The sequence below is a fragment of the Erythrolamprus reginae genome, chromosome 9 (assembly GCF_031021105.1).
Source record: "Erythrolamprus reginae isolate rEryReg1 chromosome 9, rEryReg1.hap1, whole genome shotgun sequence".
In the NCBI taxonomy this organism is placed as follows: Eukaryota; Metazoa; Chordata; class Lepidosauria; order Squamata; family Dipsadidae; genus Erythrolamprus; species Erythrolamprus reginae.
The window spans coordinates 33332563-33359275 of NC_091958.1; the positions used below are offsets into that span (position 1 = coordinate 33332563).

Genomic DNA, 26713 nt, shown 5'->3' on the forward strand with positions numbered 1-26713 from the left:
AGTCTGCCACAGAGAGGAAAGGCATCAAGCTATTTTCCAAAGTACTTTAAGGCCAGACAAGGAACAATGGATAGACCAAGGAGAGATTCAACCTGGAAATAAGGAGAAATTTTCTAACATTAAAAGCAATCAACCAATGGAAAAGAAGTTGCCTTCAGAAGTTGTGGGAGCTCCATGACTGGAGGCTTTCAAGAAGAGACTGGACTGCCATCTGTCAGAAATGGTGTAGGGCAGTGATTGCAAACCTATGGCACAGGTTCCATAGGCGGCACGTGGAGTCATATCTGCTGGCACGTGAGCCATTGCCATAACTCAGCTCCAAGTACATGTGTGTGCCGGCCAGCTGATTTTTGGCTTGCCCAGAGGCCCTGGGAGGGCGTTTTTGGCTTCCTGAGAGCCTGGGGGGGGGGAGGCCACTTTTACCCTCCCCCGGCTCCAGGGAAGCCTTTGGAGAGGGTGAAACATGAGCCTACTGGGCCCACCAGGTCCTCCTGGGGATGGAGGAAGCCTACTGGGCCCACCAGGTCCTCCTGGGGATGGAGGTCCTCCCCAGGCATTGAATTATGAGTGTGGGCACTTGTGCATGCGCAATAGCATGCGTGCATGCTCTTTTGGCACCCGAGGTAAAAAAGGTTCACCATCCCTGGTGTAGAGTGGTTGGGGATCGGGCTAAATGATGTAAGGTCCCTTCCAACTCTGTTGAACTTTTAAATATGTTATTCTTCCCAATTCCAGGTATAACCTTTCTTCTAATCTGTGCCCAGGAGACCCTCTCCCTGCCTTTCCCCCCCAAAGTTTTTCTTACCAAGCGGACCATTTCCTCTGGTCCTGGAAGTCATTCTCGAGTGACGCAATTTGGCTTTTTTCTTTTTACAATTCTATTATTCCCTCCGTTAAAGCTGTTTATGGGGAAGAAGGATGCCTTCCCATTTCATAGTCCACAAACCCGGCCCGCAGCATATGTGCCGACTTTGGAAAATGAGTCTTTTATGGCCGCATTTTTGCCTCTGTTAGTTCAGTGCGTAGCGAGCTTTCGAACAAATTTGCAGAAATGGTCTTTGTATGCTTTTTTACCCAGAGATAGATAGGATCCCAAATAAAACATCTGCTGTCTTGTTGTTTGCTAGGAATGGAAAATGTTTCTCCAAAGTGAAGGAGGAGGCAGAGAAGATGCCTCTTGTATGGCCATATAACTAAATCACAAGTGATTGTGTTTGCATCAGTAGTAGGTTGCTACCAATGTGGTAGCAGACTACGCACCAGTATTGGCCATCAGATTGCACAATTTGCACGCAGCCACTCCAATGGCAGTCCTATGCAGTAATGGGCAGCCAAAATTTTACTGCCACACTGTGGCCATGGCTTATTTTGTGGGTGTGGCTTGATGGTCATGTGACTGGGTAGGAGAGGCTTGCTGGCCATGTGACCTTGACTTATAACTTCAACAGTGTCGCTCACTGGGATGACAATTTTTATTTATTTTACTTATTTATTTTACTTATTTATTTTGTCCAATACACAATGAGGTATGCATATAGTAAAATACATAATGAAGGTTATATAGGATATTCTCATAGTAAAATATATCTAAGAAAGAAGAGAAGAGAAGATATAGCAATAAAACATATCAATGAAAGAATAGAAGAAGAGATAGGAATAGAAGAATGGTATAGGAGATATAGGAGAGCAATAGGACAGGGGACGGAAGGCACTCTAGTGCACTTATGTACGCCCCTTACTGACCTCTTAGGAATCTGGATAGTCTAAGGGCAAAGTGTTGGGGGTTTGGAGATGACACTAAGGAGTCCAGTAATGGACTCGTGCAATGCCCCCTTGCAAGAATTCAGCTCATTTTTGCTTCCTGCGCATGCACAGAAGCAGAAACATGCTGGGGGCACACGCTTGCATATGCAAGACACCTGAAGCTGCATGCGCAGTGCATTGGTAGCGGCAGTCATGGCAATCTGGCCCTGGTTTGCATGATAAGCCAGGTTAAGCAAACTGCAATATGGTTTAGCTCAACGAGTGAAGTGTCCACTGGTGATCTAGCCAATAAATCTAAATTATGATTTAATGTCGGGACCTTGACAACTTGGAGACTTTGTGGACTTCAACTCCCAGAATTCCTCAGCCAGCTGGGCATAGCTAGAGAATTCTGGGAGTTGAGATCCACAAGTCAGAAATATTAGATTAACAGAGTTCATTTAGAGTTCACCTTGTAGTTCATTTAGTCCAACCCTCCGCCCAAGCAGGAGATATTACACCATTTCCGACAAGTGGCAGGCCAGCCTCTTCTTGAAAGCCTCCAGTGATGAAGTTACCACAACGTCCGAAGGCATCTTTTATTCCATCGGTTGATTGCTCTCACTGTCAGAAAAATTCTTCTTATTTCCAGGTTGAATCTCTTCTTACTCAATTTCCATCCATTATTTATTGTCTGGCTTTTGTGTGCTTTGGAAAATAGCTTGACCCCCTCCTCTCTGTAGCAGCCCCTCAAATATTGGAAGATTGCTCTCATGTGTCCCCTGGTCCTTCTCTTCACTAGAGTAGCCATGCCCGGTTCCCGCAACCGTTCTTCATTTGTTTTAGCCTCTAGTCCCCTTATCATCCTGGTTGCTCTTCTCCGCACATTTTCTAGAATCTCAACAACTTTTTGATAGTGTGGTGACCAAAACTGGATACAGGATTCTAGTTGTGGTCTTATTAAGGCTTTATAGAGTGGCATTAATACCTCCCTTGATCTTGTTTTTTGTATCCCTCTGTTAATGCAATATAGGATTGTATTGGCTTTTTTGACTACTGCTGCACACTGCTGGCTCATATTTAGCTGGTTGACTCTAAGATCCCTCTCTCAGTTTCTGCTATTAAGCGTGGTTTCACTCAGCCTCTATGTGTACCTTTTTAAATATCTTAGAAAGTCTTTCAAGTGCCCAAGCTTGGAGATCCCCTTCTTTCTTTCTTTCTTTCTTTCTTTCTTTCTTTCTTTCTTTCTTTCTTTCTTTCTTTCTTTCTTTCTTTCTTTCTTTCTTTCTTTCTTTCTTTCTTTCTTTCTTTCTATCTTTCTTTCTTTCTCCCTCCCTCCCTTCCTTCCTCCTTTCCTCCTTTCCTCCCTCCCTCCCTTCCTTCTCTTTCCTTCCTTCCTTCCTTCCTTCCTTCGATTTTTTAATGTCACCCTTCTCCTTAGACTTAGGGTGGCTTACAACATGTTAGCAATAGCACTTTTTAACAAAGCCAGCATATTGCCCCCACAATCCGGGTCCTCATTTCACCCACCTTGGCAGGATGGAAGGCTGGGTCAACCTTGAGCTGGTGATGAGATTTGAACCACTGACCTGCAGATCTACAGTCAGCTTTACTGGCCTGCAGTACTGCCCACTATCTGCTGCGCCACCATAGATTTAGTTCAGTCTATGAACCCAGCCCTCATCCTCCACTTATGGCTACGACTGAGCTCAAAATTCCTATTGTTAAGTGAGAAATTTGTTAAGCGAGTTTTGTTCCGTGTTACGACTTTCCCTGCCACCTTTCTTAAGGGAATCCCTGCAATTGTTAAATTAGTAATAGGGTTGTTAAGCGAATCTGGCGGTCCCTGGCATAAGGTCATAACAGAGGATTGTATGGCACTGCAATGGTCATAAATGTGAGTCAGTGATCAAACGCCCGAATGTAAATCATGTGTCCATGAGGTTGCTGCAACAGTTGTAAGTCTAAAAAACAATAATAAATAATTTCTTTCAGTGCTGTTGTAACTTTGAACGGTCTCTAAATGAACTTAATAAATTTATCCAGGGTAAAAAGAGGTCATACAATCAAGTGGGACTTGATCATCATCATCTTTTAATAACCCCGTAATCCCTTGTGGGGTGGAACCTGGGCAACTGAATGGAGCTAGCAGAGTGTTTACTGGCCGGATGCTCCTGTCGGAGTTTTATTAAGTGCACCAACAGGCCTCCCATCCCCTGTCCTAATGTCTTTTTATGTCTTACTATCATCATGTATATGAATATTATTATCTCTAATGTTCTTCTAATCTTTTATTCATGTATATTAATATGATTATTTATTTATTTATTAATTTATTTATTTATTAGATTTCTATGCCACCCTTCTGTGGGCGGCTCTTATTTCTTCACATTTCTTTATTATGTACTTGACAAAACAAATAAATAAATAAATATAATCTCAATGTGCCCAGAGCGAGAAATATTTGCCCCTACTTAGGATTGAACTCACAGCCTCCTGATTGTGAGGCGAGAGCTCCACCTCTAGGCCACCGCACTGCTCACTTAACAGCTACACAGGGTTGGCCTTCTCCGGGTCTCATTGGCTAAGCAGTGTTGGCAGGGCCACGGGGCAGGGACTTCTCTGTGGTGGCACCAGCTCTCTGGAACCAACTACCTCCTGAGTTCTGTACTATTTCCACCATACTGGCTTTCCCGAAAAGCTTTAAAGACTTGGCTCTGCCAGCAGGCCTGGGGACTATGATTAATTGACACACCTTTAGATCGGGCCATAATAAGATTGTATGACTGTATGAATTGGGTTTTAAATTGTTTTGATCTTGTTTGAAGTATACAAATTTAATTAATACAATAATACAATACCTTGCTTAGCAATAAAAGTTCTGGCACTAATATTGCTGCTAGTTGTAAGAATAAGGTCAAGGATCTGTTCATTTTGCAATAGAGATATGTAAAGAAAAAAAGTGCAATAACAAAAAAAATTAAAAAAAATTGGTGCTAATTGTAGTTTTAAGTTGGGTACTATCTGTGTGTGTTCAAGTAAGGATGGGAATTCACAATCTCCCAGTTCCTGGTTCAGCACTTTCACAACTAGACCAATTTAAAAGAGCTGAAGAAAACCCAGAAAGGAAGCTTTGGATCACCAGAAGAAATAAAATAAGAACAGAAATGAATGTTGCACATTGATTAAAGTTATGGACCGATCCAGATTTTTCACTAGGATAGTTTTATGGAGCTTTGGCGACTCCAGGTTTTCACAAATCAAGACACAAAAAACAATCCAACGATTCCATAGCACAACGAAGGGATGAAAGATGCAAAATGCAGGTAGCAACGAGAAGTGATCCCACCCAAAGCAGACTCCCTATCCTAGGCAAAGGCCTGGGTACCAAGTCTTCAAGGCCCTCCAAAGCATTAAGACAATGGAAGGGGGGCTGGATTTTGCGGGGGGGGGGGGACTCATTCCAGAAGGTAACATATTTTTCAGATTACAAGACACACCAGAGTATAAGACGCATCAAGATTTCCACCCTGTTTTAGGGGATGGGGAAAGTGTGTCTTAGCAGCAGTAATGAGAATCCGCCCTGCTCTGCATGCCCCGCTTTTGCAAAAAACAACCCTGTTTTTGGTGAAAATAGGATGCGTGGGGCATGATTTTGGGAAGCCAAAAATAGCTGTCTTCAGTTTATAAGGCACGCCAACATTTCCACCCTTTTTTAGGGGATGGAGAAAGTGTGTCTTATACTCTGAAAAACACTCTGCTGTGACAGAGATGGCCTGTTTCTGGGGCCCCAAAAGGTGGCATTGTTTAATCAAAGGAAGCTAAGAGCAATAGCACATAGACTTACATATCACTTCACAGTGCTTCTACAGCCCTCTCTAAGCGGTTTACAGAATCAGTGTATTTGCCCCCAATAATGAGTCCTCATTTTTACCAACCTCGGAAGGATGGAAGGCTGAGTCAACCTGGAGCCTGGTGAGATTCAATCTGCCAAGTTGCAGGCAGCCGGCAGTATTGCACTCTAACCACTGTGTCACCATGGCTCGAGAGGACTAAACCTGTTTGATCAAAGTGCTAGGTAGATATTATGGAATTACGTTGGGTCCTAGGCCACATAAGGCTTTATAGGTAGCCACCAGACTCTTGATGCACCTGGAACCACATGGGTGACCAGTGCAGCTCATGAAACAGAAGTGTTTATGCGCATATCATAGGCATCCTTCTGCTGTTTTCTGGAAGAGTGGAAGCTTCTGGGAAGTGTTCAAGGGCTTCCCCATACACAACAAGCTGCAGTAGTCAAGCCACCAAGTGTCTAGGGTGATAAGATGACTGCCTGAAAGGACTCCTAATCTAAGAAGGCCTGTATTAAACCCACTATTGCATATCTTGGGTTCTAGGATAATGAAGAAAAAGATTGAGACTTCCTTCTGTGTAGAAAAGAGTCATGACGTCCAGTCTGCATTTTCTTGTTATGGGATTAAGCTTGCCCAATTCCTTCCAACTCTTTCGAAGGTCTATTTCTGGTCCATCATCATCATCTCTATTGCCTTTTCCCTGAGTGATTCTGAATTTCCTAAGAATTCTTTCACCAGAAAATTTTGGATTTGCTGCTCGTAATGCATTGCTTGGATAAGATAGCCAGATCACTTATTACCTTTTAGATCTTCAAGGATTTTCAAAACTCTAAATATATGTTCCTCACCCAGGATCTTCCATAACACGTCCATTACTTTCTTTACAAAGGGGAAAGCGTGGATTATCTTTGATGATTGATTATATACCTTATTGTCAAAGCTAGATGGACATCAGGAGGAAGAGGAGGCTGATGGTCCCAAACCCCAGGAGAGGAACAAGGAATTTTCCCAGTGCTGATGATCTCAGCATGTCTTTGGTCAAAGCCAAAGAGCCATTGTTCAGTTCTGGCTGGACTCCTAGGAGCTTGCACATCAGAGGATAAATGTGGATGCTGTCGAAAGGTTCGGCTAAATAGCCCTTCTTGAAATCGGGACCAAAAGCTCTGAAGATGGTCTTCATGTCCATGTCTTCGTTGTCGAAACCATGGTCCCCTTTGTTGACAAAGAGAATAAACCTCTGAAAAGGAAAGCATTGAAAGAAGTCAAATTAATAATCCAGCTGTATTACAAGTAAAAGATTACTAAGTGCCACATAACTACAGTGTTCCCTCGATTTTCGCGGGGGTTACGTTCCAAGACCTCCAGCGAAAGTCGATTTTCCGTGAAGTAGCGGTGCGGAAGTAAAAACACCATTTTTGGCTATGGACAGCCAAAAACTACCCCCACACACCCTTTTTCAAGGCAGCGCAAGGAGCCGGGCTTGAAATTAGGGCAGGGAGCAACGAAAGTGCGGAGGCCGGCAAAGATTGCTTTGAATGTCGGCTGCCCTTGCCCCCCCAGCGCCTCCGGCCCCCTCGCCGCTACTGCCCGCCCGCCCGATCCACCACTCTCGCCGGCTTTCTCCGGACACGGGTCCACCTGCAGCAGCGCTGGCGCTACGGCTTCTCATCCTCCTCATTCGGCCGGTAGCCGCTCTGAGCGCTTTGAGAATGCCTGCCTCGCCCCACTCACAGTCCCTTAGCTGAGAGCACTTTTGTCCCAGCTATCAGCGAGGGGGCTGCAGGAGAGGTGGGGGCAGGCGTTCTCACAGAGAGGGAGAGGGAGAAAGAGAGAGAGAGCAAGAGGGGGGAGAGTGGAAGGTAGAGAGAGAGAAAAAAATGATAGAAAAAGGGAGAAAAAAGAGAAATGAGAAAATGATTGAAGCAGAGAATGACAGGAAAGAAAGAGAAAGAGAGAGAGAAGTGACTCTTAGTGATGACGTATGACGTCATCGGGTGGGAAAAACCGTGGTATAGAAAAAAAACCGCGGAGTATTTTTTAATTAATATTTTTTGAAAAACCGTGGTATAGCCGTTTCGCGAAGTTTGAACCCGCGAAAATCGAGGGATCACTGTATTTTAAAATCTGAGAAAACATTAAAAATATCATCTTTTTCTCTTCTGCCCTCCCTCCTTCCTTGCTTCCTCCCTTCTTTCCTTCCTTCCTTTTTGTTTTTCCCCTCCCTGTTTTCCTTCTTTCCTTTTTCCTTTCCTCCCTCCCTCCTCCCCTCATTCCTTGTTTTTGTCCCTCCCTACTTTCCTCCCTCCCTCCCTACTTCCTACTTTCCCTCCCTCCCTTCCTTCCTGCCTTCTTCCTTGTTTCCTTCCCTCCTTCCCTTATTCCTTTCTTACTTGCTTCCCTCCCTCCCTCCTCCCTCCTTCTTTCCCTCCCTCAATCCCTCCGATCCTTCCTTCTTTCCTACTTCCCTCTCTCTCTCCCACTCTCCCTCCTTCCTTCCTTCCTTCCTTCCTTTTTGTTTTTCTCCTCCCTGTTTTCCTTCTTTCCTTTCTCCTTTCCTCCCTCCCTCCTTCCCTCATTACTTGTTTTTGTCCCTCCCTACTTTCCTCCCTCCCTTCCTCCCTCCCTACTTCCTACTTCCCCTCCCTCCCTTCCTGCCTTCTTCCTTGCTTCCTTCCCTCCTTCCCTTATTCCTTTCTTACTTGCTTCCCTCCCTCCTCCCTCCTTCCTTCTTTCCCTCCCTCAATCCCTCCGATCCTTCCTTCTTTCCTACTTCCCTCTCTCTCTCCCACTCTCCCTCCCTCCTTCCTTCCTTTTTGTTTTTCTCCTCCCTGTTTTCCTTCTTTCCTTTCTCCTTTCCTCCCTCCCTCCTTCCCTCATTACTTGTTTTCGTCCCTCCCTACTTTCCTCCCTCCCTCCCTACTTCCTACTTTCCCTCCCTCCCTCCCTTCCTGCCTTCTTCCTTGTTTCCTTCCCTCCTTCCCTTATTCCTTTCTTCCTTGTTTTCCTTCCCTCCCTCCCTCCTCCCCTCTCTCCCTCCTCCCCTCCCTCCCTTCTTCCTTGTTTTCCTCCCTTCCTACTTTCCTCCCTCCCTTCTTCCCTCCCTCCCTTCTTGTTTGTCGCCCTCCCTCCAATGAAGGGCTACCAACATTTTTACTACCACACTGTGGGCGTGGCTTATGCAGGATGCTCTGCGTTTTCTTTCAACATCTTTCAGTGCAAATTGGGTGCTCAGGGGTGGAGCTCCATTTCTGCTACCCCACTGCGTCCTGCCCCCCCCCCCAATCTGGGCAGCAGCCCACCCCTGCCTGCCTCCATGCCTCCCTTCCTCTCTTCAGTCTGCAAGATCTAACTCTTCACACAGTCCCACTGACCAAATGCGGCAGCCCTCTGGACTTGCTACCGTAGTGGCCACTACATGTCAGTGTGGCTCTACTCAAAACAATCGGCCAAGATGGAGAGCAAAGAGCCTCCCGCTTAAAAGTCACCTTAGGTGTAGCCCTGGGGATGTGAAGAGGGGCTTTGGAGCCGCGTGATGGACAGTTGGAAAAGTGGGCCCCATAGCCAACGGCATTTTGGGGCCTCCTATCAGAACCCTAGAGAAGACCCTCACGCCTCTGCTCTCCGATGTCATGCCCAGATCTTCCTCTTGTCATGCTAGCCATTCAGAAGTGGGGAAGCAATTTTACATGGAGGGTTGTTAATCCACGTATTCCCCACTTTTCTGAAGTATTGTAGCATAGCATTTATAGCATTTGGACTTATTTGTCACTTCACAGTGCTTTACAGCCCTCTCTAAGCGGTGTACAGAGAGTCGGCCTCTTGCCCCCAACAATCTGCGTCCTTATTTTACCGACCTTGGAAGGATGGAAAGCTGAATCAACCTCGAGCCTACTGAGATTTGATCTGCCAAACTGCTGGCAGCCAGTGGTCAGCAGAAGTAGATTGCAGTACTGCACGCTAACCACTGCACTACCGAGGCTCTCCTGCTTTGAGCAGGGGGCTGGACTAGAGGCCCTCCAAGGTCCCTTCCAGCTCATTTGTTCCAGCAGTGAAACCTACTTACCTTCCCCACTGTTTTGGAAGTGCACACTTCAAAAAAGGAAGACTTTGCACATGAGCAGAGGGTTAAAAACCAGGAAGTCATGAGGCCTCTGCCTCGCACTGCCACTGCTATTAGTTCATCAAACCACCACCTGCCACCGCTACCTATTTGCCCGAACTGGCTGCACCGGGTGTCTTTCGCCATTGATTCGTTCAATTCTATTCTAAGATGCCAGCGACAAGCGCTGTGATCTACTACAGATTTGCAGATTTCTGGTTGTTGCGGGGCTGGGTGGGTGGGGGTTATATGTACAAGCAGTGGCCTGGTTTTGGATGATAAGGACAGAGGAGCGCGTTCAGAAGGAAAGGTCACCATCTGAAAGTGAGGAATTAAAAAGCCTCGGCCACCTTTCTGTGCAAAATTGCATTTTATTGTTTATTGATCAGCTGAGGATGTTAGAGCTTTCGGGAGGGGGGAGAAGATGTGGGGAAAGAAAAATGTGAAATGCTAATAGTGGTTAATAGGCTAAGGAAAGAACGCTATCAAATGCAAAGGGTTTACATTGATTTCTTTTGCAAGGAGAGTTAATATATTAACAGGACTTCAATATTAAGACCAGGAAAATGTGACCTTTTTTTTTTAAAGACCCGGGTGAACTTTTGGAGTTTCAGAAGTGTCAGTGCCCAAACACCAATTAATCCCAGAAATAAATACCCCCCCCCCCAAAAAAAAATAGATGGAGTTGCTGCTTGCTGTGACCCCAAGTCTCCAAGGATGGTCTGTACCAACTAAACTGATTTTATTTTTCCCTTTCCAGATTGGTAGCCTTGCTTACAAGCACAGGCCTGGCTTTTGCCACCTACTGAATTTCTCTTCTGAGAATTGCCTCTGGAGATCGTGGGATCTTAAGAGGAGACAGGCTTATATTCTTCAATTCTGCAGGCCAGAAACTGCTTTGCTTTACATTGGAAGGAGGAGGAAGAGAGGAAGGAGAAGAAGGAAAAGGAGAAGAGGGATGTGGAGGACTGGGAGAGAAAGAGGAGAGGAAGCAGGAGAAAGAAAAAGGAGAAGAGAGATACAAAGATGAGGACTGGAGGAAGAGGAAGAAGAAGAGGAGAATGAAGAGGATGAGAAGGAAAAGACGAAGTGGAGGAAGAAGAGTGGAAGGAAAAGGAGAAGAGGGATGTGGAGGACTGGGGGAGAAGGAGGAGAGGAAGCAGGAGAAAGAAGGAGAAGAGAGACACAAAGAGGACTGGAAGAAGAAGAAGAAGAAGAGGAGGAGGAGGACAAAGAGGATGAGAAGAAAAAGACAAAGAAGTGGAGGAGGAGAAGGAAGAGAGGAAGGAGAAGGTGAAGAGAGATGTGGAGGACTGGAGGAGAAGGAGGAGAGGAAGCAGGAGAAAGGAGAAGAGAGGAGGACAAAGAGGAGGACTGGAGGAAGAAGAGGATAAGAAGAGGAGGAGGAGGAGGAGGAAGGGAGATGGAGGAGGAAGGGAGGAGGAAGGGAGGTAGAGGAGGAGAAGGAGGAAGAGAATGGGGAGAATACTTCTCAAAGGAAACAGACGACGAAGGACAGATGTCAATTCTCTTAGCAAAGGACAGAAGTGAAGGCTGGTTGCTGTCTGGGGCCCCTTTATGACCTGCTCATCATGATTATCTGTGGAATTTTTACGATGCCTCGAGGCAGATACAAAAGGAACAAGCGGTTATGAGAAAACAAACTAGAGAGCATCTAGTCCAACCCCCTTCTCAAGCAGGTGACCCTTACAGAATTGGATGGGACCTTAAGGAGGTCATCTAGAATCATAGAGATCATCTAGTCCAACCCCCTTCTCAAGCAGATTTCTACAGAATCAGAGAGATGGAAGGGACCACAGAGGTCATCTAGTCCAACCCCCTTCTCAAGTCGGTGACATCTACAGATTCCCAAACAAATTAACAAGTGTTGGAAAGGACCCTGGAGAGAGAGAGAGGGAGAGAGAGAGAGAGAGAGAGAGAGAAATGCAAAGGGAGTTTGAGAGAGGACCATGTAACAGTGTGTTTCCCCGGCCAATTTAGCAGGCCAGAATTTTTCAAATGTGTATGGGTGGAAGGATGGTGTGGGACTGGATGACCACCAAGGTCCCTTCCAACTCTTGTTAAATGTGTATGGGTAGAGGGCGGGGGTGGCCCCCTATCCCCACTTCTGGGGCCTCTGAGTTTTTGCCTCTCTCGAGACTTTTTTTGTCATAAGTGCTCCATACATCATAAAAATTCCAAAGATTACCATGAGGAGCAGGTGATAAAGGGGCCCCAGGCATTAACCAGTAACTTCACATCTGTCCTTTGCTAAGAGAATGCTACCTAGCTCTCACTCCCCCCCCCATTGAGAGGACTGCTCTGATTGGGTTCCCAAATTAGCTTTTAAAGGATTAGCTTGTTATGAGGCAGGGAGTTCCACCAGCCAATTTAGCAGCCCATGAATTTGACTGGAAGACCAATTCTCCTGCTTGCGAAGAGGGTTGGACTAGATGGTCTCTGAGGTCTCCTCCCTCTCTATAATTCTGTTTCATTCTCCTGCTTGAGCTGGGGGTCAGACTAGATGGCCTCTGAGGTCCCCTCCATTCTCCTGCTTGAGCTGAGGGTCAGACTAGATGGTCACTGAGGTCCCTTTCCTCTCTATCATTCTGTAACAGTCTCCTGAATGAGAAGGGGGTCAGACTAGATGGCCTCTGAGTTCCCCTCCACCTCTATCATTCTGTTTCATTCTCCTGCTTGAGCTGGGGGTCAGACTAGATGGCCTCTGAGGTCCCCTCCGTTCTCCTGCTTGAGCTGAGGGTCAGACTAGATGGCCACTGAGGTCCCTTTCCTCTCTATCATTCTGTAACAGTCTCCTGAATGAGAAGGGGGTCAGACTAGATGGCCACTGATGTCCCTTCCCTCTCTATCATTCTGTAATCATTCTGAATGAGACAGGGGTCAGACTAGATGGCCACTGAGGTCCCTTCCCTCTCTATCATTCTGTAAGTCTCCTGAATGAGAATGGGGGTCAGACTAAATGGCCACTGAGGTCCCTTCCCTCTCCATCATTCTGTAAGTCTCCTGAATGAGAAGGGGGGTCAGACTAAATGGCCACTGATGTCCCTTCCCTCTCTATCATTCAACTGGTGTGTGTGTGTATGAAAGAGCAAACTTTTGCTAGATTTTGTTAGAACCGTTCTGATTGGATGGTGGCGAAGTGTCCCATGTGGCCAAAAGGCTATGGCTGAATGTGGATTTTTGTGACCAAAGGGCTGGAGCGAAGAGCTAGGGGCCTTTGGGTGAGGGAGATAATGCAGGGGCCTATCAGCTGCTGCGGAAGAAAGAGCTTCATCCAACTGGCGGAGGAAAAAGTCCCATCCCCCCCATAGTGCCTACCATCCCTCTCCTACTGTCCTATTGTCTTCTTTTATCATTACTTACTACTTAAGTTATGCTTATACAAACTATAATCCTATACTTGTTCGACAAAATAAAATAAAATCAATCAATCAATCAATCATCCAGCTCTGATTTCACACCAAACTTACCCCGTTAATCACGTAACCAGGATCCGCATAAAGCAGGATTGGCAACACGCGTTCGTGCTTGGCATAATGGAAATGTTCAGGAAACTCTTCCTTTTTGTAGACGTGCAGATGAGAGACATTTTTTAATTTCTGATAAATTTCTTCTTCTGTCCCATTTTTGGGTAATATCATCCCAAATCCTCCGTAATCGACAATGTCAAACTTCACCAGATCTTTGAACTTAATGTAATCTTTCAACAAGATTTCTTTGATCTCTGGTGCCTTTTTGACGGTGGTCATGCCATGGTCGGATGTGATGATGACATTGAGAGTGTCTTTCAAGCCGTGTTTTTCTATCGAAGTGAGCAGATAACCGAGGGTTCGGTCAATTTGTTGGATTATTTTTTTCCTAGCCTCAGTCTCCGGGCCGACGTAATGCCCAGTATTGTCAGGTTCCCCATAATAAAGGGTGACAAAATCAAAATCTTCTTTAGTAAACCAGTTCATGACAATGTCGATGTTCTCTCTCCATTCGGTCTCGTTGCTGTCGGGGTGAGTGAAGGATTCTGCCAAAGCTCTCGTGACTGCCTGACCACTGTAGTTGGCGTTGCCGCCTGGATAGTGAAAAGAGGCAGCTTTTTTTCCCTAATGCAGAAAGAAGAAAAGAAAAGGAAAAAAAAGAAGGGAAAAGGGAAAAGGAAAGGAAAGGAGGGATGGAGAAAAAAGAAAGAAAGGAAGGAAAGAAAGAAAGAGGGAGAGAGGGAAGGAAAGGAAGAAAGGAAGGAAAGGAGGGAAAGGAAGGAAGAAGAAAGGGAAGGAAGAAGGTAGGAAGAAATGAAGGAAAGGAAGAAAGAAAGGAAGGAAAGGAGAGGAAGGAAGACATGAAAAGGAAGGAAGGAAGGTGGAAAGGAAAGAGGAGAGAAAGGAAGAAAGGAAAGAGAAAAAGGAGGGAAGGAAGGGAAAAAAGAAATAAAAAAGAAAAAGGAGGAAAGTACAGGAAGGAAGGGAAATTAAAAAAATGAAGGAAGGAGGGGGGGAAGAAAAAGGCAGAAAAAAAGAAAAAGGAAAATTAATGGCAAATATGAAAATGTAACATTGGAATCATAGCAGCCCATTGTAAATCTCATAAACTCACTGTGGCCAACTTGATACCACAAATATTGATTGCTTATTTTTCTGTTGTTTCTGTACTTGGGGAAAACTACTTTCCATTACAAATCTTCACTATAAGACTTAAGGCATCCAGGACAAATAAACAAAACACTCACAAACATCTTACAATTAAATTTATGAGCATGCCTACAAATTACCTCGTCTGGAATAAGTGCTCTTGAAATAAATATTGCTTTCTTCAGAATACACGAGTCTAACCCACAAACACATGAAGCTTTAAGCAGAAATAATTTTCTTCTCCCCCAAATTATAGAGTTTTTAAAAATAATATGAATAATATGAATTTCAAAATAGCAGTAGTCAGATCTTCTTCTTACCACTCATATTGTTATTCTGCTGAATTTAATTTCTAAAGTGCTAAGCTGGAGCTGTAAAGTAATAATAGTCTTACTGACATTTAATATACTGGGAAAAGGTCAGATTCAGTATAAAATCTAAGTTGACAAAGCAGACAAATCTTGCAAAGGAATAAAAGAGGAATTTAAGTTCTTAATGTCAGAGGAAGAGTGATGTCCCAAATATTTCAAAATATTGCTTTTTACAGGGGACAAGCCAAATTTTTTTCCTTGGAAATAAAAGCGGCTCCAAATCCAGATGAACATTCAGAAAGTCCTTGTATTTGTGACTCAAAAGTACCGGAAATTTAAATTGGGTGCATCGGTTGAAGTGGTGGGTTCTTCCTGGTTCAGAACCAGGTAACCAGGTGGGTTCTCCTTGTTTTAAGAACCAGGTAGTGCCAGTGGCTGGGAAATTTCTGCACATGCGCAGAATAGGGGTGAGTCCAGCAATGGGCCACCATTCCTGGCACCACTGGTATGGTGCACGGCACAGGATTCAGCTTTTGCACATGTGCAGAAGCCGAATCTCGTGTGAGGACACGCAATTTCTGGCTTTTCTTGGTTCCGCGAATACACAGGAGCAAAAAAGCTGGAAAATGAAAAAGGAAGTTACCCCGGCCACTTGCTCTGGCCCCTGCCCATTTGCCCACCTCCCCCCTGCCCTGCCGCGAGCGGCCCGAGTGCTCCACTCCCACTGCCTGCTTTACCTTGCACAACGGCTTTTCCCTCACTGGCATTTGGCGCAAGGAGGAGGCTAGGTGGCCCCAAGCTCCAGCTGCGCAGCCTGTTCTGTTCTCTCCTGCACCGCACTCATCTCGAGAGAGAGAGGAGAAAGCAGGCCACGCGGCTAGAGCTTGGGCAGGCCGCTTTTGCCACTGGACCCAGTTGCCTCTCTAGGTGCCGCAGCGAGATTTGGCTTCTGCGCATGTGCAGCAGTCGAAATCTCATGCATGGATGTCCTTCCGGTAGCAAAAATGCATGGAAGTAAAAACCCCAGTAATTTTTAGCAGAATTAGTAGTAATTTTACCTCACTGCTGGTTCGCTTCCTCCTGAGCTGCGTGGCTGTGTGTGAATTGCACGCTGTGTGGGTGCACCATGTTGGCGTACACATGTATATGCAGAAGCAAAAAACCAAAATGGCACTAAAAACAGCAAAAAAACACCTTCTACACATGCACGGAAGCCAAAAACAAAATGGCGGCAGTCATGGACCAGCACCAACAGAACCGGTTCTGTGATGTCAGCACCAGCTTACTACCAGTTCTATACAACCAGTCAGAATCTGGAGGAACCCAACTCTGGTGCAGGAGCATCGTGCGCATGTGCATGTGCATTAGCAAACCAGTAGTAAAGGGTCTTGGAACCCACTATTGATTAGTTGGTATACATTTTTTCTATAGGTAGTTGTCGGCTTATGACCACAATTGAGTCCAAGATTTTTGTTGCTAAGTGAGATATTTGATGAGTGAGTTTTGCCCCATTTTATGATGTTGTCTGTCTGCAATTGTTAAGTGAATCTGGCTTTCCCATTTGCCTTCACTTGGGAAAAGGTCACAAAAGAGGACTACATGATCCTGGGACATTGCAATGGTCATAAATATGAGTCAGGCATCTGAATTTTGATCATGGGTCCATGGAGATTCCACAGTGGTCATTAAATGTGAAAAATGGCCATAAACCCCTTTTTTTCAGTGCCATTAGGTAACTTCAGATGCTCACCAAATGAACTGTTGTAAGTCAGGGATTACCTGTCATTGCTCACAGTCACTCATGCCCTCATCACCTTGAGGCTCGACTACTGTAACGCTCTCTACATGGGGCTACCTTTGAAAAGTGTTCGGAAACTTCAGATCGTGCAGAATGCAGTTGCGAGAGCAATTATGGGCTTCTCTAAGTATGCCCATATTACTCCAACACTCCACAGTCTGCATTGGTTGCCGATCAGTTTCCGGTCACAATTCAAAGTGTTGGTTATGACCTATAAAGCCCTTCATGGCACCGGACCAGAATATCTTTGGGACCGCCTTCTGCCGCACGAATCCCAGCGACCGGTTAGGTCCCACAGAGTTGGCCTTCTTCGGGTCCCGTCGACTAAACAATGTTGTCTGGCGGGACCCAGGAGAAGAGCCTTCTCTGTGGTGGCTCTGACCCTCTGGAACCAACTCCCCCCTGAGATTAGGATTGCCCCCACCCTCCTTGCCTTTCGTAAACTCCTTAAAACCCACCTCTGCCGTCAGGCATGGGGGAATTGAAACATCTCCCCCTTGCCCATATTGTTTTGGTGTTTGATTGATTGTGTGCTTGTTTTTTATATATATTGGGGTTGTTTTTATGAATTTTTAACTTAAAACTGTAATTGGATTGGTGGGTATTGGATTTGTCACTATGTACTGGTTTTGCCATTGTTGTGAGCCGCCCCGAGTCCGCGGAGAGGGGCGGCATATAAATCCAATAAATCTAATCTAATCTAATCTGTACATACTAATTTACTTTAGTGTTGAAGAAAGAATTGGTTGAGTTATCAAGGTAGGCCATAAACCATAGTGGTCTTTTACAATATCTTTATATTATATGCAGTGGTGGAATCCAATTTTTTTACTACCAGTTCTGTGGGTGTGGCTTAATGGGCATGGTGTGGTGTAGCTTGCTGGACGTGGCTTAGTGGGCGTGGCAGTGAAAGGCTATTGCAAAATCTCCATTCCCACACCACTTGGGGCAGCCAAAGATGGTATTTGCCAATTCTCTGAACTACTCAAAATTTCCTGTCAGAACCTGTCAGAACCTTCTGGATATCACCCCTGATTATATACAATATTGTATACTGTATTTAACAATTTAGCAACTATGGTAAGCCAAACTTGGACAAACCCACTTTGCAGCTTAGTGTAAGTATCAACCTAGTTTGAATCTCCAGCTAAACCCTGATATAGAGTTAGGCTAGAAGATCTCCAAGGTCCCAATAACTCTGGTATTCTACTAGAAAAGAGGGTGCAAGTAAAGAGACAGGGCAGGTTGGAATTCCTGTAGGAGACAAAGCAATGGAAGTCAGATCCCTTTGAGATCCCCAAAGCCTTGATCTGTCTGATCCTAAGAGAATGCGGTGTCAGGTGACATTCTTGTAGTTAGGCAGGCAACAATGAAGAAGCTACTCTGATCAGCTCGTGGTGTCATTCTGGTTCCTTGTGCCTGACATTACGTGGACCAAAGGGTAGGCTGTCATCTACTTACAACCATGGTAGAGAAAAACCAGATTTCTCCAACTTGTGTTTTCCAAATGTGGTAGGTAAAGAAGACCCATCATTTTGTTTTTGCCAGTATGAGCAGAGACTTAGGTGGACCAACTAAGATATAAATACTATCGGGGTCGGCCACTGGGGGTCTGCAAGAATTTGGGGGAACCTCTAGCTAAAATTCTGTGCTTTTCAGAGAACACCCAAATCCCACTCCTGGCTGGCCCCGCCCACCACACCCTGCCCCTCCTAGGAGACCCCATATGGCCAATTTTGGATGCAGGTAAGTGAAGGGTGAGCGTGAGAAGTATTAGGTTCCTACCGCTACGGATTAAGGCCGCCACAAAGGTAGTAAAACAGGAGCTGCACGCACAGCTTTGGGTCTCTGGTGTACATGGAGGCACGTCCCAGTGAGATTTTGCTTCTGCACATGTTCATATGGCATCAACCTCGACCCCAGGGAAGGGGGGAGTGGCTATTATAGCCAGGGAGAGCCTTTGCCTACGTAGACTCATTTCTCCAGAGATTGCGGGTTGCGAGTCTCTCTTGATGAAGTTGGACTTAGGGGTTCAGGTGGGCTTGTTTCTCACGTACCTGCCTCCCAGCTGCGTGTCAAAAGCCCTGCCTGTGCTGCTCGAGGAGGTAGCCGGGTTGGCGGTGGAGTTCCCCGGACTTATTGTCTTGGGGGACTTCAATCTGCCGTCACTCGGCGAAGCCTCTGGACTGCACAGGAGTTCATGGCCACCATGACAGCCATGGACCTGACTCAAGTAGTACAGGGTCCAACTCACGAGGAAGGGAACGCACCCGACATGGTATTCCTTTCTGAGCAATTGAGTAATGGTCTGAGACTAAGGGGCTTAGAAGCATTGCCTTTGTCATGGTTGGACCATTTTCTACTACAGCTTGACTTCCTGGCTCCAATCCTTCCCCGCAGGGAGGCGGAACCGATTAAGTTGTTCCGCCTCAGACGCCTGATGGACCCAGAGAGCTTTCAGACGGCGCTTGGGGTTATTCCAGATGCACTCGTCTACAATTCGGCGGAGTCTCTTGCGGAGGCCTGGAACAAGGCTGCAGCGGAGGCTCTTGATCGGATTGCGCCTTTGCGACCAAAATACCCCCCCGCCCACCCTTTTCCACGGGCGCGCAGTCCCCATCCCCCTGCCAGCCCACGGGGGGGAGGCGCCGGCAGTAGAAGGCTCTGCCCCCCGCCCGCCCGATCCACCCCCTCTCCTCCTCTTCCGCCGAAATAAAAGCACGGAAGCTGCCTGCTTGAGCCTCGCGTTGCTCCACCCCGCTTCACCCTACCTGTCATCCTCCATTGTGTTTTCGGGGGGGGGGAGCGGCGGGAAAGCCCTGTGCCGGCCAGGAAAGCCGGCTTTGCTTTCCGTGAAAGCAGCGCGCCTTTTAAACATGCTGCTTTCCTGCACCTCTTTCCTGGGCCTCCTCCCCCCCCGCCCAGGAAAGAGTTGCAAGAAAGCAGCGTGTTTAAAAGGCGCGCTGCTTTCATGGAAAGCAAAGGGGGCTTTCCTGGCCGGCACAGGGCTTTCCTGCTGCTCCCCCCCCCGAAAACACAACGGAGGTCCAGGATGACAGGCGAAGTGGGGTGGAGCAACACGAGGCTCAATCTGGTGGCGGAAGACCTCCATTGTGTTTTCGGCTGGGGGGGGCAGGAGGACCTTCCTGGCTTTCCCGGGCAGCTGGCTTGAGCCTTGTGCCGGTCAGCAAAGCCGGAGACATGGAGACAAAGAAGGGAAAGAGAGGGAGGGAAAGAGGCGAGGAAAGAAGGAGGGAGGAATGGAAGGAAGGGAGAGAAAAGTGAACGAGAGGGAGAGAGAAAGGGAGGAAGAGAGGAAGGAAGGAAGAGATAAATATAAAGGGAGAGCGGGAGAAAGAGGGAAGGGAAGAGGGGAAGGAAGGAAAAGAGAGAGAAAGGAAAAAAAATTGGAAGGAAGAGAGAAGGAAAGAAAGGAAGGGAGAGAGAGAGAAAGAGAGAGAGAGAAGATAGGAAGGAAGAGAGAGTGAGAGACAGCAAGAAAGAAAGAGTGACAGAGAGGAGAGAGGAAGGAAGAGAGTGAGAGAGAGTGAGAGAGAGGAAGAAAGCAAGAGAGAGAGAGGAGTGGAAGGAAGAGAGGGGCAGAGAGAAATGATAGAAAAAAGGGGGTGGAAGAGAAATGAGAAAATGATTGAGGCAGAGAATGACAGGAAAGAGAGAGAAACAGAGAGAGAAGTGACTCTTGATTTAAAGCATATGGTAAAAGCACTTAAATAATAACAGAGAAAAAGCCCCCAGCCCTCACCTGTTTTTATTAATAGTTATGTTTTTGGATTTGCTGGTTGTTTTAGTTTTAATAGTAATAGAGTTTAGTTTTGTTTTATTATTAATTTATTTTAATAAAAAAGAAGGGGTTTATTATATTTATTTATTTATTTATTTGTTTGTTTGTTTGTTTGTTTGTACTTCTATGCCGCCCAGTCCCAAGGGGACTGCCGCTCAGACACTATACTTTTACGCCCACCTCGAAAAAAAATTAGAGGGAACATTGGCTCCGGGAGTTAAAACGCCAGAAGAGACGTCTAGAGAAGCGATGGAGGAAGAGTAAGTCTGAATCCGATCGAACACTTGTAAGAGCTTTTATTAAGACTTACAAAGTGGTGCTCAAGGCGGCAAGATGCGCCTATCATGCCGCCTTGATTGCATCAGCAGAATCCCGCCCGGCCGCTCTGTTTAGGGTGACCCGCTCCCTTCTTAACCAGGGGGGAGTTGGGGAGCCCTTACAGAGTAGTGCCGAGGATTTTAACACATTTTTCACTGATAAAATCGCTCGGATCCGGGCGGACCTCGACTCTAATTGTAAAACAGAGTCGTCTGACAACGAGTCAGTCGAGGTGACTGGGGCCCGTACTTGTCCACCTATCTGGGAAGAGTTTGATCTGGTAACACCTGATGAAGTGGACAAGGCCATTGGAGCTGTGAGTTCTTCCACCTGCTTACTGGATCCGTGTCCCTCCTGGCTGGTTTCGGCCAGCAGGGAGGTGACACGGAGCTGGGTCCAGGAGATTGTCAACGCTTCCTTGGGGAGGGGGTCTTTTCCATCACCCTATAAAGAGGCGTTTGTGCGCCCCCTCCTCAAGAAGCCTTCCCTGGACCCAGCCGTACTTAACAACTATCGTCCAGTCTCCAACCTTCCCTTTATGGGAAAGGTTGTTGAGAAGGTGGTGGTGCTCCAGCTCCAGCGGTCCTTGGAAGAAGCCGATTATCTAGGTCCCCAGCAGTCGGATTTCAGGCCCAGTTACAGCATGGAAACTGCTTTGATCGCGTTGATGGATGATCTCTGGCGCGCCTGGGACAGGGGTTTATCCTCTGTCCTGGTGCTTCTTGACCTCTCAGTGGCTTTCGATACCATCGACCATGGTATCCTTCTGCGCCGGCTGGAGGGGTTGGGAGTGGGAGGCACTGTTCTTCAGTGGTTCTCCTCCTACCTCTCCGTTCGGTCTCAGTCGGTGTTAGTGGGGGGTCAGAGGTCGACCCCAAGGTCTCTCCCTTGTGGGGTGCCTCAGGGGTCGGTCCTCTCCCCCCTGCTATTCAATATCTACATGAAACCGCTGTGTGAGATCATCCAGGGGCATGGGGTGAGGTATCATCAGTACGCTGATGATACCCAGCTTTACATCTCCACCCCATGTCCAATCAACGAAGCAGTGGAAGTGATGTGCCGGTGCCTGGATGGGTGTCAACAGACTCAAATTCAACCCGGATAAGACGGAGTGGCTGTGGGTCTTGCCTCCCAAAGACAATTCCATCTGTCCGTCCATCACCCTGGGGGGGAATTATTGACCCCCTCAGAGAGGGTCCACAACTTGGGCGTCCTCCTCGATCCACAGCTCACATTAGAGAACCATCTTTCAGCTGTGGCGAGGGGGGCGTTTGCCCAGGTTCACCTGGTGCACCAGTTGCGGCCCTATTTGGACCGGGACTCACTGCTCACAGTCACTCATAACCTCATCGAGGTTCAACTACTGTAACGCTCTCTACATGGGGCTACCTTTGAAAAGTGTTCGGAAACTTCAGATCGTGCAGAATGCAGCTGTGAGAGCAGTCATGGGCTTCCCCAGGTATGCCCATGTTACACCAACACTCCGCAGTCTGCATTGGTTGCCGATCAATTTCCGGTCACAATTCAAAGTGTTGGTTATGACCTATAAAGCCCTTCATGGCATCGGACCAGAATATCTCCGAGACCGCCTTCTGCTGCACGAATCCCAGCGACCGATTAGGTCCCACAGACTTGGCCTTCTCCAGGTCCCGTCAACTAAACAATTTATTTATTCATTCATTCATTCATTCATTCATTCATTCATTCATTCATTCATTCATTCGATTTTTATGTCGCCCTTCTCCTTAGACTCAGGGCAGCTTACAACATGTTAGCAATAGCATTTTTTTTTAACAGACCTAGGCTATTGCCCCCACAATCCGGGTCCTCATTTTACCCACCTCGGAAGGATGGAATGCTGAGTCAACCTTGAGCCGGTGATGAGATTTGAACAACTGACCTTCAGATCTACAAGTCAGCTTCAGTGGCCTGCAGTACAGCACTCTACCTGCTGCGCCACCCTGGTTGGCGGGCCCCAGGGGAAGAGCCTTCTCTGTGGTGGCCCCGACTCTCTGGAACCAGCTGCCCCCAGAGATTAGAACTGCCCCTACCCTCCTTGCCTTTCGCAAACTCCTTAAAACCCACCTTTGTTGTCAGGTATGGGGGAATTGAGATATCTCCCCCGGGCTTATGTAATTTATGTATGGTATGTTTGTAGGTATGTCTGTTTAAAAATGGTTTTTTTAAAAACTATTTTAAATTTTAAATTATTAGATTTGTTAGGAACTGTTTTTATTGTGTTGTGAGCCGCCCCGAGTCTACGGAGAGGGGCGGCATACAAATCTAATAAATAAATAATAAATAAATAATAATAAAATCTTGTGACACACGCATGTGTGAGATTTTGGTGAGGTGTTTTTTGTGCATGCGCGACAACAAAAATACCAAAATCTCTCTCTCATGCACATCCCCTTGTGAGACTTGCTTCCTGACCATGTGCATAAGCAAACTCTCACTGGGATGTACATGTGCGCACGTCAGAGACCTGAAGCTGCACATGCAGTGCACCAGTAATGCCGTTAGCGGCAACTCCCGCCTGGCGTGGAGGCTCGAGGAGGGTGAAAATTCGGCCTACCGGAAGTTTGGGAAGCGGGCCCATTTCCAGCCTGGGGAGGCCATTTTTGCTCTCCCGGAGGGTCGAACAAAACCTCTGGAGCCAAGGGAGGGCAATCCCCCTATGCTGTGGTTCAGGAGGCCCACTGAGCAACCGGGCCAAGAACACCATGCTAGAATTTTTGAAGCCCATCCCTGAATCATATAATTGAAGAAGGAGCCAGAAGAATGCTACTGAAGTGTGTGGTCAGCTCTGTAGTCAGTTTCTTTCCAGGTTTATTGGTAGGATAAAATAGGTCAATCTTTTCTGCGGTGTATACAATTATGAGCTGGGAGGAGGACAAGTGAGATGTAAGCTTGAGCAATTATAGGATGAGATTCCCAACAGTAATGAGCAGAAGACAGCAACAACGTATCTTTGTCCCCAGCAGTATTTTTTATGAGGTTGAAGAGATGTTGTAGGACAATAGTGGTCAGCCAACTGCTTCTTAAAACATTGACTTTCTCAGCATTAAAATGTCACCGATTGGCAGGGATACTGATATCATTGTACAGGGCCATTAATATCTCTGCACCCTTATAGAATTTTGCAGGGTGGAATAGTTCCTTGTCGGCTCAAATATTCTTGTCTAAATTTAATTCTTTTTTTTAAGGGTAGGCTGTTCCATCTTTTGCAATGGAGATTTTATCCATGCATGTAGAATTTGTTGAAAAGAATTCCAAAATAAACTCTCTTTTATGATGTAGAATAATTAAAAATGGGGGTGTAAATTACACTAGAATTGCAGAACAAACAGGGAAATGAATATTATGTCGTATGGGGGAAATTTTATAAATATATAGTGGAGAAGATGGAAACAAAACAATTAGGTAAAATAAAAGGGGAGAATGTAGAAACAGGAATTTTAAAATAACCTTATTTCAAGAATGTAAATGTTTTGTAATTTTTATTTTTTGTGTATTGTGCATTGTTTATTTTTTGTCTTTGTTTTTTCATGTTTTATGTTTCAAAATTCAATTAAAAAAACCTTTAAAAATTGTCTCTCTCTCTCTTTCTGTGGGTCAGCCTATTCTCCAAAGCACCTGAGGGCAGTACAAGAAGCAATGGATGGAAACTTATCAAAGAGGGATCAAACCTAGAAGTAAGGAGAAATTTCCTGTGAGCGGCAACAATCAGTGAAATGGCTTGTGGGTGCGACCTCACTAGAGGCTTTTAAGAAAAGATTGGACAATGGTCTGGTATGGTCTGGAATAGAATAGAATAGAATAGAATAAGAGCCGGGGTGGCGCAGCAGGTAGAGTGCTGTACTGCAGGCTACTGAAGCTCACTGTAGATCTTTAGGTCAATGGTTCAAATCTCATCACGGTTGAGGCATCAGGTTGACTCAGCCTTCCATCCTTCCGTGGTGGGTAAAATGAGGACCCGGATTGTGGGGGAAATATGCTGGCTCTGTTAAAAAGCGCTATTGCTAACATGTTGTAAGCCGCCCTGAGTCTAAGGAGAAGGGTGGCATTAAAAAATATATTAAATAAATAAATAAACAAACAGCAACGAGTTGGAAGGGACCTTGGAGGTCTTCTAGTCCAGCCCCCTGCTCAAGCAAGAGATCCTACCATTTTAAATAAGTGACTGTCTAGCCTCTTCTTTAAAACTTCCAGAGATGGAGCGCCCATGATTTCTGGAGGCAAGCTGTTCCACTGATTAATTGTCCTCACTGTTAGGAAGTTTTGCCTTAATTCCAGGTTACTTCTCTCTTTGTTAATTTCCAACCATTATTTCTTGACCTGCCCTTCTGGTGCTTTGAAGAATAATTGGACCCCCTCTTCTTTGCGGCAGCTATTCAAATACTAGAATATGCTATCATTCTTCTTTTTTTAGACAGCCAAGCCCAAATCCTGCTGCTGTTCTTCATATGGTTTAAAGTTCAGAGTTTTGATCATCTTATTTGCCCTTCTTTGATTTTTTTCCAAGGTCTTAACACCTTTTTTTATACTATGGGGACCAAAATTGGTTACAGTATTCCACAATTTAAAGAAGAGATCGAATCTGTCCAGAATGGTATAGGGAATCCTGCTTGAGCAGGGGGGTGGACTAGAAGACCTCCAAGGTCCCTCCCGACTTTTCTTTTTCTATATCCTTTGTCTGGGGTCTTTGGGATTCCCTTTGTTTACCCCTTAGATTGAGCAGACTGTTGACTTTCTGTTAAGTCAAAATCTGAGTCTGAGAGATTTCCTTCCTTTCTTCATTCCAACCGAACAATTTAATAAAACTCCCATCCAACCTAATTATGTTGAAACTAGAGAGTATTTACTGTTCCTGCCTCCCTGTTTTATTAACATAATCAACTTTACTAGCAGCTACACACTTGCAATATTATCAGTTTTACTGGGAACATTATTTGCTTCCTTCCTTTTATCACAACGATTCTTATTGTTCTTGAAAAGTTTTGCAGTGAGACAGCTGGTAGATTTTCTCTGATGCTATTCCCTATCCCCCATCCTCATTCTTTGCACTGGATCCTTTGCTTATTCAAATTAAAGTGTTTTGTATCTACGAGCTTTCTGCTTCTCAGGATGAAGATGGTTTTCAATTTGACATAAGCTAGATTTAAGCTGCGTGAGCTTTTAAAAATTCTTGTTTCATGTGTCATTTGAATTAACATCACGCTTTCGCCTGTGTGAGGGCAAAAAAAAAAATCATTGCCAGGTTCACTGTGGCTAAGTGAAAGACTGTAAGTAATTGAGAAGAAGAGGAGGAGGAGGAGGAGAAGGAAGTTGTTCTTGGAGTTGAAGTTTTTCTAGGCTGCCACTATGTCTGATGACCTACTTAGCCTTGTGCTAAAGACTGCAATATGCTTTCTGAGGAATATGCTCTGAAAAATGATAGACTGATACATTAGTGGAAAATCAAATGAAATAAAACCATATTTATTCCACTTACTTGTTCAAAGTAACTTTGGGTGACATCTGACTCCACTGTTCAACTCTAAATGGCACAGATTTAAATATGCAAAGAGCAGATTTAAATATGCAAAGAGCCAAGCTATAAAGGAGCATTTAAGTGATTTTTCAGACTTCAGGTAACAAATAAAGGCAATTCACAGAATAACAGAATAGCAAGAGTTGGAAGGGAGCTTGGAGGTCTTTTAGTCTAACCTCCTGCTCAGTCAGGAAGTCCCCACCATACCATTTCAGACAAATGGTTGTCCTATCTCTTTTTAAAAATTTAAAAAATTAAATGTAATTTTCCTCACTGTCTACAACAAGTTAGCAACAGTGGTTGTCAAAATTGGATTCCTTATAAACTCTGCTTAGTAGAACTGTTTGCCTTGGACCATAGAATACAAAATATAGAATAATAGAATTGGAAGGGACCTTGGAGATCTTCTAGTCCAAGAAATAAGGAAGGCAAGCCCATAGTACTGTATAGCACAACATAAACCTTGAGACTGGACACATTGCATTAAACCACTGTGTAGCTTAATTTTGTTTTGTTTCAAACCATAGTGGTTTGTGGAATGTGGTTGATGCTTCAGTTGGTTGCCTGAAGCATGAAGCATAGAGCTGAGAAAGCCAACTGTAACTAGGTCACAGC

At 45.6% G+C, this 26713-nt stretch overlaps 1 protein-coding gene across 1 annotated transcript in view; it reads right to left on the bottom strand.

Moving 5' to 3' along the window:
* Positions 1-6537: 6537 nt before the first annotated feature.
* Positions 6538-26713, bottom strand: part of LOC139171788 (ectonucleotide pyrophosphatase/phosphodiesterase family member 7-like) — a 28801-nt gene continuing 8625 nt past the window's right edge. Inside the window, exons 3-4 of the mRNA XM_070760221.1 lie at positions 13188-13811; positions 6538-6834 (exon numbers count right to left, since the gene is read on the bottom strand). Of these exons, the coding sequence (XP_070616322.1) occupies positions 6538-6834; positions 13188-13811 (921 nt within the window). The remainder of the gene's footprint in view (positions 6835-13187; positions 13812-26713) is intronic.